At 49.8% G+C, this 12,159-nt stretch overlaps 1 protein-coding gene across 4 annotated transcripts in view; it reads right to left on the minus strand.

Moving 5' to 3' along the window:
• The window catches only part of SGSM1 (small G protein signaling modulator 1), a 77,924-nt gene that overhangs the window by 31,403 nt on the left and 34,362 nt on the right, over positions 1 to 12,159 (minus strand). For all 4 annotated transcript variants that reach the window (XM_067700431.1, XM_067700430.1, XM_067700434.1 and 1 more), the window contains 4 exons: positions 8,641 to 8,708; positions 7,309 to 7,472; positions 6,988 to 7,120; positions 217 to 346 (listed from right to left, as the gene is read on the minus strand). In XM_067700431.1, the coding sequence (XP_067556532.1) occupies positions 217 to 346; positions 6,988 to 7,120; positions 7,309 to 7,472; positions 8,641 to 8,708 (495 nt within the window). The remainder of the gene's footprint in view (positions 1 to 216; positions 347 to 6,987; positions 7,121 to 7,308; positions 7,473 to 8,640; positions 8,709 to 12,159) is intronic.

Below are 12,159 nucleotides of genomic sequence, written 5' to 3' on the forward strand. Positions count from 1 at the left end.
TTGTTTGTTACAGCGTCATAATCTTGTTTATGCTGACCGATATATGTAAGGAAGCTCCAACAGCTAGACTTCACATGGCTAGGATTTAACCCAGACATGGACGATTCTATAGCCTATGTTCACTCCTCTGAATACAAGGCAAGGCAAGAAATGGGCATCTGCAAATCTCTGGTAAATGCTTCCGTTCCCTCCAACCACAGTCCAAGCCCCTCATACCTCTCATGGTTGCAGCCATTGGTTGAGCCACCATCAGCCGAGCCACTCTGTGAACAGGAAGATTTCCGTGGGCTGGGTTGCCATAGGGATGGCAGGTTGCTCACGGAGACATCCATCAGGTCCTGGGGGACTGTGGTGGGTAGAAGGGGCAGAGGAAGAGCCATGGTTAAAAGCCTATGTGGGTCACAGAAACCTCACCCCAAAGCAAGCAGCTCACCCCTAGACCAGCACAGGGATAGGGAAAGACTCTGAATGTCACAGCAGGAGACAGCGACCCCAAACCAGGTCCTTGAGCCCATCCGAGCCAATGAAAGCCACCACCAAGATTTCGGGCCCCCAGCAGATGGGCAGAGCTGATGAAAGCTGAAGAGACAGAAGGAGAACAGACAGAAAGAGATCAGAGCCAAGGAAACAGGCCCAATCCCCGAGCAGGAGGCCAAGCCTCACCATGTTGTCATTCAGTTGTCCTCATAGGAGGCTGGCAGGAAGGAAGGGGAGCCTGCTGGGGACGTCTGGGGAAGGCTGATGGCCTCGAGTCCCCAGAGGTAGGTCTCATGGGGAGCTCCTGGTGGTGAGATGTAAGGAAGCCTGACTCAACAGGTGAGGCAGGCCACCCAACAGCAAGGGGACCCAGTGGAGTCCCCACTGATGAGGGTGCCTGCACTGTCCATGGTCCTGGGCCTGTAGCTGCTCTACCAAGAGAGCCTCAAATAGGTTGGCAACCCCCCAGAATCATGTTGAGGGGGCATGTTGAAAAGCCATATGCCTGTATCCCACCCCTGACCTACTGAATTAAAGTAGGTCCTACTATATGCAGGCTGGATCCTGGAGATACAGCCCTTGAGTCCGTGCTTCAAAAACAGTTTTGAGGTAGCAGCCACATTTGAGAACCAAGAGGGCACAAATGATCTCCTAACTCTTGGACACTGGTGGTTCCCGATCAATTGCTCCCAAGGATATAGCACTTATAGTTTCCCTTACTGTCTTCTTTCCCAGGTCCATGGAAACCTCAGCATCTGCAATGCTGCAGAACAAACACACCGGTGACCCAGGCATTAGAATTTCTACAGTTAATTTCCTGGTCTCTTGGTGCAAAAAAGTTGTTTTCTCTGGGACAGGGCTTGGTAAATATTTTCTGTAAAGGGCCAGGTAGAAAATATTTTAGGGTTTGCAAGCCACTATCATAACCACTTGACTCTGCTGCTGTAATGCAAAAGCAGCCAAAAACAAAAGGCAAACAAATGAGCACGGCTATGTTCTAATAAAACTTCCTTTGTGGACACTATAATGTGAATTTCATATCATTTTCACGTGTCACAAAATATTATTCTTCTTTTGATTTTTTTTCGATTTTAAAAAATGTAAACACCATTCTTAGTTCATGAGCTATACAGAATGAGACTGGATTTGGCTCGTGGGCCATAGTCTGCCAAACCCTGCTTTAGGAAATTAAGAGGGGTACTCATTTGCCCCATGAGCCATGCCTCCTCAAGGATGACTGGTAATACCTGGCCTCTTCCCTTGGACTCTAAGGAGAGGGGGAGCTGTGGATCTGGCCCCCCTAGTCGCCACAGATCCGTAGCTGACAGCGTCTGCCCCCACCCACTGACAGAATAGAAAGCTGCCTACAGAATGAGGTTCTTGAGGCCACCAAAAGTGGCTTGTTGCCCTACTCCTCCCCATAGACTCACCAATGAGCTGGACGAGAAAGACCAGTAGGCCCCTGTAAAATGTTCTAGAAAAAGTCCCAGTTCTCAGCACTTATCAGTTTCACGCAGATGTGGCAAGCATGCCTCCACCCCCAGCCTCTCACACCTTGCAGACATCATCAATGGATCCCTCTGCTACAGAACCCTCAACACTCCAAGCTGCGTCCTGCAGCACGGAGGTAGGACAGTGTGAGGGCATCAATATTTCTCCTGCCTCCACCTCCCCCGGGACCAAGACTCAAATGACAACATGGCAGAGGTGGCTGGCACCCAGCCCCAGGGGTGGGGAGAGCCCAGACATTACTGGGGGGCTGCGGCTTCTGGCTTGATGTGGGGAGGGTGGTGTCCCATGTGGTCTGCGCCCACCGACTGCCCCTGGCCACCACTAACGCGGACCGTCCCGCAGGAACCACCATCCAGGCAGGGCCCACGGAGACAGGGGAAGTGCCACCCACAGCACTGGAAGCAACTTAAGAGGCAAAATAAAAAGCCCTGGTGAAATGGAAGGTCTGCGGTGACAGGAACACTGAAAAGGCGAGAAGAACCAATTCCCTGGGGCTTGAAACCTTCCCCTGTCCTGTTCCACTTAGTTCCCATGGATTGTGTTTGATCAGAGGAAGAAAGAATGCTGTTACCTATAAAGTGCCTACTCTGTGCTCGGTGCACATCCCCTACTATATGCAGGGGATTGCCTTATCCCTAACGACCCTGTAAGGGATGCATTTTTTTTTTCCTATTTTGCAGAAGAGAAAAGTGAGGCTCAGAATGGTAACATAACTTACTCAAAGCCTCACCTTTTTGACTAAAGTCCCCCCTTCTCTTCCCACTAAGAAGAGCTGTCACTTCCCGAGCTCAAGTCCTATCATTATCCCCTTTTACAGATTAGAAGACTGAGGCACAGAGAGTTCAAGCAGCATGCCCAAGACTACTCAGCTAATAAGTGGTGGAGCCGGGATTCCAACCTAGAGGATCAGACCCCGAGATCCTATTCATACTCTCAGCTGTTTTCCTACTGGCTGTTGTCTCCCCAAACCATCCTTGCCCTAGACCAGCCGTTCTCAACTGGGGTGATGTTGGCCTCCCAAGGGACACTTGGTGATGTCTGGAGACATTCTGTCCGTGACTTGGGAGTTAGCTAGATGTTACTAGCATCTAGTGGGTAGGGATGCTGCTCAACATCCTATATAACATATAAGACTCTTCCCTCCTCCACCCACAAACAGTTATTCAGCCCAAAATGTCAACAGTGCCAAGGCTGAGAAACCCTGCACTGGGCAGGTGCTGTCCAATACAAATCCAATGTGAGGTACAAGCATAATTTAAAATGTCCTAGTAGCCACACTAAAAGGGTAAGAAGAAACAGATGAAATCAATCAGCAATATGTGCTGTTTAACCCAATAAACTCCAAATGTTATCTTTTTTTGTTTTTTGGCCGCATGGCATGGCACGTGGGATCTTAGTTGCCCGACCATTGTTGACCAGGGATCGAACTCGCACCCCCTGCAGTGGAAGTGCAGAGTCTTAACCACTGGACCGCCAGGGAAGTCCCACCAAATGTTATCATTTTCACACAGAATCAATATAAAATAATTAATGAGATATTTTACATTCTTTTTCTTGGTACAAAATCTTCAAAATCCAGTGTGCATCGTACACTTACAATTTGGACTAGCCCCATTTCAAGTGCTCAGGACCATATGCGGCTCACACCTCCCATACCAGACAGTACAGAGACTGTCTTGGCGACAGAGGGGTCTGGAAATGCCCTTCTCTGACTGTGAACCCACCTAAATGCTTGAGAACTTGTCTTTGCCTCCTCTGTGCACAAGAAGCAGGCACAGAACCAGGTGGTGGAGACAGGGGTGAGAAGACACGGAAAGGGAGTTTAGAACCATCTGTGGCCACATCTTTCCTCCCACAGGGGAAAACTCTTCTCTTATCATTTAAGGCAGGCATCTGTATACTTTTTCTGCAAAAGGCCAGCCAGTAAATATTTTTGGCTTTGTGGGCCATGTGGTCTCTGCCCCAACTAGTCAACTCTGCGGCTGTGGCTTTTCAAGCAGCCACAGACCATATGTAAATGGATGGGTGTGGCCGTGTTCCAATAAAACTTTATTTACAAAAACAAGCAGTGGGCTGAATTTGGCCCACAAGAAGGGGTTTGCTGATTTCAGATTTAGGCACTTCCTCAGAAAGAACTTTACAGACCTTACAGATGAAAATCATAACATGACTGTTTTGTAAACTCTGTGACGCTCAGGGTCCTGAGAAAATCAACCAAGCATGGGGGTCACCATTTCCATGTGGGCTGAACCTGACCTTGAGGATGAAGGGAGTGATACCACAATGCCCTCCCCTACCCTCCCATCAAAACAATCTGCATGGAGTGGATGTAAGAAGCACAAGCTCTGGAGCCAGACCATGTGGGTTCAAATGCCAGCCATGCCAAGGATTAGCTGGGCAATCCTGGACCAGTTTTTTAACCTTTCTGTGCCTCAGTTTCCTCCTTTGAACAAGGGGGGATGGTGATGACAGTGGTACCTGCCTTGGAGGGCTGTGGTGAGGATTAAGTGAATTAAGACATGGAGAGAGCACAGAAGTGGGCTCAGCACACAGTGTCACTTAGTACATGAGACCCACCGTTGCTCACAGGGCATCTGCCATATTAGGTGTGTGATGTATCATTGAGCTGACTTCTAAGAATATGATCCCGGGTGGGGACTGCTGTTATCCCAGTTCTACAGATGAGGAAATGAGGCCTGGAGAGGGCCAGTCACTTGGCCACATTGCAGTGGCAGACTTGAAAGTAGTAATGTGTTCTTTTCTCTAAACCAGCAGTTCTCATCTGGGGGCAATTGGGCCCCCAGAGGACACTTAGCAGTGTCTGGAGACATTTCTGGTTGTCACAACGTGGTGCTGGCGGTGGGGGCAGATTTACTACTCGGCACCTAGTGAGTGGAGACCAGGCATGCTGCTCAACACCCTACAGTGCACAGGACAGCCCCCAACCACAAAGAATTACTCCAGCCGAAATGTCAGTGGTGCTAAGATTGAGAAGCCCTGTTCTAAATACACTGTCTTGGTTGGGGTTTCCTTGAAGGCAGACAAGGATTCAAGTGCAAGTTGGGAGATGTTCCCAAGAAGCACAGGTAGGGGACAAGTGAAAGGACACAGGAGGGGAAGGGCGAAGAGGGTAACAAGCTGGTCACTGCATCAGTTACCATCATGGGCACCTGGCGCTTGATCTCGTGGGGGGCCTCCAGGACATGTGCAGACACACATTTCAGAGTGTTCTCACCTGAGGGGTGAGGAAGCTGGGGCATTTATACACCAGCTCCTACCGGACACTGGCGGAGGGCTGCTCCAGGGAGGCACTGATTGTAATCCACCCCACCCACCCACCAGGGCAGAAGGAACCCCGGTGGCTGGAGACACTAAGGCTGGCAGCTGGCAGTGGAGCTGCCTGCACAGAGGGTGTGGGTGGGTGCAGCTAGCATCTGTTGCCCTGGCACGTGCAGGGCCACAACAGGCTAACGTGGATATTCCCCAAATAAGTAAGACGTTCAGCACCCAGCCTGGCTCCCAACAAGAGCCTACAAATTGTTTGTTGGATGAGGCCCTGTGGAGAGAGCTGCCTGGGAAGGCAGCCACAGGGCACTGGCCTCTCTGATAAATCAGCTCTCTGTGGGGGGTGGAGGGGGGCGGGGGCGTGCGCCATGTGAGCCATAGTACCGCAGAGAGGCTAGGATGGCTTCAGCCCCTGATCCTGGGCAGGAACGGATATGGCAATACACGTCAGGACGCTCCATGGCTCTTAAAGACACAGGAACATGAGGCTTTGCTCCTAACTGAATACACGTGAAAACACAGGCTAACCCAAGCAACATAAGACCTTACCACCAAGCCTGCCCCCGTCCCAGCTCCGACAGCAGTGGACGTGAACTGGAGCGTTAAGCAGCCTGGCACGATTAGTCCAACCTAGCCAGGGGGGGTGTCTGCTTTCAAAAGAGCCTCTCACTGCCCAGCGTGGTCACTTAAGCAAAGGGAATCTCAGAGCCATTATCCATCAAATGGGAACAGGGCTGCAGAGGGTTAAATATTTAAAATAAGGTTTATAGAAAGAGCCTATAACTTATTATTGATTTGTTTAACAGACATCCACACAGTGCTTAACAAATGTCAGGCCTCCTTCTGAGAACTTTTCAAATATTAATTCATTTCATCGTCACCACAGCCCTCTGGTAATGAAGATCTTCATAGCAACAGTTCCCATTCACTAAGCATCTACTTCATGGCAGTCACCATGCAAACTGTAGGACACATGTTTTAATCTTGTGTGCCAGTGCCCAGGGCTTCCCTTCCCCTCTGCTGGCTTTTATTTATTTATTTGTTTGTTTATTTATTTATGGCCGCGCTGCGCGGCTTGCTTGATCTTAGTTCCCCGACTAGGGATTGAACCTGCGCCCTCAACAGTGAAAATGCAGAGTCCTAACCACTGGACCACCAGGAAATTCCCCCCCTCTGCTGTCTTGACAACCATTTATTGAGGGCCTACTGTATGCGAGGCCTCATTCTATGGGCATTACATTGACCAGCTTATTATCTCATTGAATCCTTACAACAATACATTGAAGTAAAATAATAATAACAACATAATAGCATGTGAATGTTCTTTCTGTGCCAAGTGCTTTATCTCATTTGATCCTCGCAAGAGTCCCATGAAATAGGTGCTATGAATAGGTCCCCATTTTACAGATGAGGAAACCAAGGCACAGAGGGGTGAAGTGACTTGCCCAAGTGCAACCAGGATTCCAGAGCCCATATCACTGCTGCTACCCCATGCCACCTTGTGCCCATGGACATCTTTATTAGCTAAGTAGAGAGTGCTTATTTGTTTTCATTTGGGGAAAATCAAGGCTGCCAAGACCCCAACTTCCTGATTCCAGGTCCCCCTGCTGGCCCCAGAATCCACATCTCTTGTCCTCTAGTTCCACATGGCTGAAGTCAACTTCAGCACCAGCTAACAGGTGGATCCCTGGGCCCAGGGCCAGGGCAGCTTACCGAATTCGGACTGCATGCCAGGGTAGATGATCCTGAACACGTAATCCGTGGCCTCCTCATCTTCCTTGTCTGAAGACGTGGACTCGGACGAACCCTGAGGGCTTCGCTTGCGCAGTCTGGGAAATACTTTGCCCTGAAAGAACAAATCCCAGTGCATGGTCCCTGGGACTCACCTGTCTCCACAACCTGCACAGCCCGAGGGTCTCTGCGGGGCATGCAAGAGCCTATGCAGCCACATAAGGGCCCATGGGCAAGAACAGCCAGCCACTCCCCATGGCTTACCCCTACCCCAGCCTCCCTGGGGCTCCCACGATCACTCACCTTCCCCCGCTGAGACCAGAGTGGCGGGTCCAGCTGCCCGTGAGGGAGGAGCCCATTCTCCAGGCACGAGAGGAACTGCAGGAGGTGACCTCCCTTGGGGAAGCGGAAGGGCGGCCTCTGGATCCCGTCCTGGCTGACCAACACCACTGTCCCACCGCTGTCCACTGCCACCGCGACCCGGCCAGAGGAGACCCAGCAGGAAGTCACTATGAGACATGGTGATGGGCCCCCGCCCAGGCATGCCCAGCCAGACCCAGCGGTCCTGCTCTAAGGCTCTGGGAAAGGTCTGGGCAGAAGCTCAGGGGCAGCTGTCACGTCCTCTGAGTCCCCCTCATCCCACCCACCAAGGTCATCAACTGGGGAACTACAGGACAAGGTCAAGAAGAAGGTGCTTGGCCTCCCTGCATTCACCCACCAAAGGAAAAAGGTACCCCCAAACACCCTATGCCCCTCAAACACACTCTACAAATTGACCTGACCTATTTTTGTATGGAGGCTTTCAGACAGACCCATTTTTAGGGCAGTAATTGACTCTTTTTTTTTTTTAAATTTATTTATGTATTCATTTATTTTAGTAATTGACTCTTGCTAGCATGTATTAAGCATTTACTGTATACATGCATAGCACGTTAAAGGCACTGTCTTATTGTAATATTCAAAAGAGCACTATGAGGCATATCTATTACTGCCTATTTTGCATATGATAAAACTGAGGCTCAGAGAGGTTATGTAACTTGCCCAAGGTCACACAGCTGGTGAGTGGCAGGACCTGGATCTGAACCCACGTCTGTCTCATTAAATAATTTAAATCACTGTGTTTTGTGTCTTGGTGATGTACAGATTCCTTTCTTAATAAAGCAAGATGGCCCTCTGCTTGTTCAGAATATACCTTCCTTGAGCTATAAAGGAGAACTCTAGCTATAAATCTTTGATTTTCAGAATACTGACTTTGGAGGGACAAAGGCCTGGGTTTGAGACCAGACTGGGGAGCTTAGGAAGTATATCAACGTGCCACGCTGCTTCCTCACCTCTAAAATGGGAATGATGGAGCCCCTACCGCTGGGTTGTTGCAACGATTAGATAACAAGCATGTGAATAGTGAGAACTGTGCCTGATACATGGGTTTAATGCTGAGCCCTTAACAAATGCCATTTGATCCTCACAGCAACCCCATGAACAGACACTGTTATGATTTCCATTTTACAGATGGGGAAACTGAGGCTCAGAGAGGTGAAGTCACTTGTCTGAGGTTGCACAGGTAATAAGTGGGTGGGGCAGGCAGGGGGTCCAGGAGGAACACACCCCAGCCCCATGCTCACCCTCAGTCCCTACCTTGCTGGTGGCAATGCAGGTAGACAATCTCCTCCAGGCGGATGGTCATGGCATAGTCCCAGTAGACGCTAGAAGGGGAGAGAGGGTCAAGCTTGCATGATGTCTGCCCAACTCGCCATGGGGAAGCCCAATCCATGGGCTCCTCCACCCTCCTCACCAGGACCACCTATCCCCAACATCCATGTCCCAGTCTTCCCAGACTCTATCTCCCCTTCTTCTGGTTCCAGTACCCCAATTTTCCAAGGAATCCCCCCTACACACACATTTCTTTAACCCCAGTCCATGTGGCTAAGGCTGATCTCTCCTACCCTCCCCCACCTCAAGGACTCCAGGAATGGGCACCTGACCCTGGTGGCTTGGCCACTCAGTATATGACACTGTTCCAGCCACTGTGAGTGGTTCACAGATTGCCCCATGATGCAAGCAGAGCCAATGAGACTCAATTATTGGATTTATGTTAGAAATCTCTGGGAAGGAGATGCTCCTTTCCGCTAGGAGAGTAGTGGTTAGGAGATAGAACTCTGGAGATGTAGAGGGCCATGGCAAGAAAAAGCCTGCCTGTGAATGCAGTCAACAGTTGGGAAAGTAGAGCCAAGAGATGGAAAGAGTTCAGGTCCTCATTTGAGTCCCTGGATCCAGCCATGCCTGAAGCCACCACCCTGGATTTTTCAGTTAATGTGAGCCAATGATTAAGGCAGTTTGAGTTTGGTTTTCTGTCACCAGCATCTAAGATAAGAGTATTGACCAACTCCAGGCCACCATGTGGTTAGAACAGCCACTCAACAGCCTTAACTGCACAGGTCTCAGCAGGGTGACTTGAAGGCTTCCATGAACCTCATTTTCCTCCTCTATAAAACGGGGCTCATAATAATATCTACTGCATCGTGTTGCTGTGAGGATTAAATGGAATCACATATTTGAAGGGCTTAACACAGTGGTGATGCATGAAAAGGTACTTGGTGAACAGTCCCTGTGATGATTTACTTAAGGTTTTCCATTTCCAGCTCAATGCCTACTGCTGTCTTGAAACAGATTGCCCTTCCCCTCAGAACACAGTGGACAGTGGGGGCCACAGGAGTGCACTGTTCAAGTTTCCTTCAGATCTTGCTGTGGGGAGCAGAGCTGACCAACCAACAGCTTCAGAGGCCGCCCCTGTGGATCCACCACATCTGTGCTAAGGTCATGCTTCACTTGAGCTGCTTTTAGTCAGGACTGAGCACGTGGGGGTGACAGTGTAGGTCTATTCTTGTGGGCTGGGAGACTCCTCCAATGGTCAACTTTAGCCCAGGGATTCCCTACTGATCTGGCCAAATGTTCTTAGAACTGCACTGTGTCCGAGATTCTTCTTGGCCAGTCTTCCTTCCTTTCCCCATCCCTTCCCAGTAATGAGAACAGCTTCTCGGTCTGCCCGCCTCGTCCTGCTCCTCACTTTGATCCTTTGCAGGTTCTTCCCCCATTACGTCTCTTCTGCACGTCTACTCCTGTCTTGGTGTCTGCTTCTTGGAGGACACTAACACAGGCGTCAAGGTCAGGCAGGGTTTAAATCCCACTCCTGCCACCTACGTGGAGCCAGTCTTTCCCCGTCTCTGGGCCTCAGTTTCCTCTGATGTGAAGCAAGGAAGTTGGAATATATGCTCTCCGAGGGTCCTTCCTGCACAGGTCTATACCAGAATCAGTCTCGCCAGGATCCATGGAGTGACTGTCCTTGGACGATGGTCAAGTATACAAGCGTTTTTCTGAGAAGCAGCCTCTTCCGAGCCCCTCACAAGGCAAGTCTCAGTGAGGAGTTCCTTCCCAGGGCTTCCACACCAGGCCCATCACACAGGGCTGCAATTGCCTGTTTTCTCCTCTGTCTCTCCAAGAGGTGCTGTGGGGGCCACAGGAGTGCCCCCAGTTCCTGGAGAGGGACTGGGCTTTTTGTTCACTTCTGCAAAATGCTTAAAGAATGTTCATAATGAATGGTAAATGCTGGATCCTGGAATGCCCAGGAAACAAGGCAACTCTCTAATTACCACCAGACACCAGCAAGGAGGATCTCTGTGGCCACAGGTCCTTTGGATCCACCTAAATTAACACCAACAAACCCCATGACCGGGATGCCTTTCCAGCTGCCAGGCTTCCTGCTAAGGGCTTTATATGCATTTTCTTATTGACTCTTCCCTGTATGTCTCTTCAGAGGTTCCATTACCACATCCCCACTTTACAGATGAACAAACTGAGGCTCAGGGAGGTGAAGTTGATTATCCAACTGGGAAGGAACAAGAGTTGAGTTTCTGTTTTCGTTTTACATGTTCTAACGGCTTCTAGAGTGGAATTTCTGGGTCATATAGCAAGGGTATGTTATAAGAAACTTCCAAACTTGTTTGTAAAGTGGTTGGACCATCAGCAGTGTATGAGGGTTCCAGCTGTTCCACATGGCAGGGCTGAGATTTGAGCCAAGTCTGGGCTGACTCCAGAGACCAAATATCCACCTTTCTGGTGGTATTTCCCCTCAAACATCAGGAAACCCAGCTGGGGAGTCATGATCCTGGCTGTGTAAGAGGGAAGTCTGGCTGGGAAAAGAGGAAAGAGGTCCTGAACCTCCTCCTCCTTATCGTCATTGTCCCTTGATCCCCAGAGGGATGCTGGAGCCCCTGGGTTCCCCCCTTTCCCACGCCAACATGCACATTTCTGACCCCTGGCTGTTTTTATTCCAGTGAACCTCAGTTCCAGGCAAGGATAACAAGATAGATGGGGGTTCAGAGCCCAGGGCTGGGGAAGTTCCCAACCCCATTAGCAGTGACCTTTGACGTGCAGATTCAGCTGGAACTAAATATTGAAGCACTTATGATATGCCTGTCCACAGAGGAAAAGATGATGCAGAAACAGGCAGAAACAGAGTCCCCGATGATTTGAGCTGGAGGGAAGGTGCTTGGCAACCATTTGGTCCAATGTCTTTCCCAAAACATTAACATCAAAAGTTTCCTGCCCACACAATCCTGGGCTTAGGTCCAACCAACAAACAGAGTCCTTGTGTTGTTGAAAGCTTTGATGTTTGGTGGAAGACACGTCAATGTTTAGGAACCCCTGCAGACCCTTGGGGAACCCTTCATGTTTTGGAGAGCTCATCCTGTCCACCCACCTCATTTGATAGGAGAGGGAAGCTGAGGCCCAGAAAGGGGGAGTGATGTACCCCAGGTCATCCAGTGAGGTGAGGACCGAGCAAGGACTTGTTCCCATCACATCCATTTATTCATTGCTTATTCGTTGTCTCCTTCAGTACAATGTAAATACAGTGTAAGCTCTGAAAGATCGATTTTCCTCTCCTTTTACGCATCTGTTCTCTCTCTTGGACCAAGCACAGTGTCTAGCACACGGTAGGTACTCAGTTAACATTTGATGAATGAATCCAGGTCCCCTGACTTCCCTGCTTTGCTTCACAATTATTTGATATCTAAAGGGCGAGACAGTCGGAACACAAGTCGTAACAGATTTATTATAATTTTGTAAATGCTAAGAAGGAGATTCAGGGGACCTCCG

Source organism: Pseudorca crassidens, chromosome 12 (assembly GCF_039906515.1).
Source record: "Pseudorca crassidens isolate mPseCra1 chromosome 12, mPseCra1.hap1, whole genome shotgun sequence".
Lineage (NCBI taxonomy): Eukaryota > Metazoa > Chordata > Mammalia > Artiodactyla > Delphinidae > Pseudorca > Pseudorca crassidens.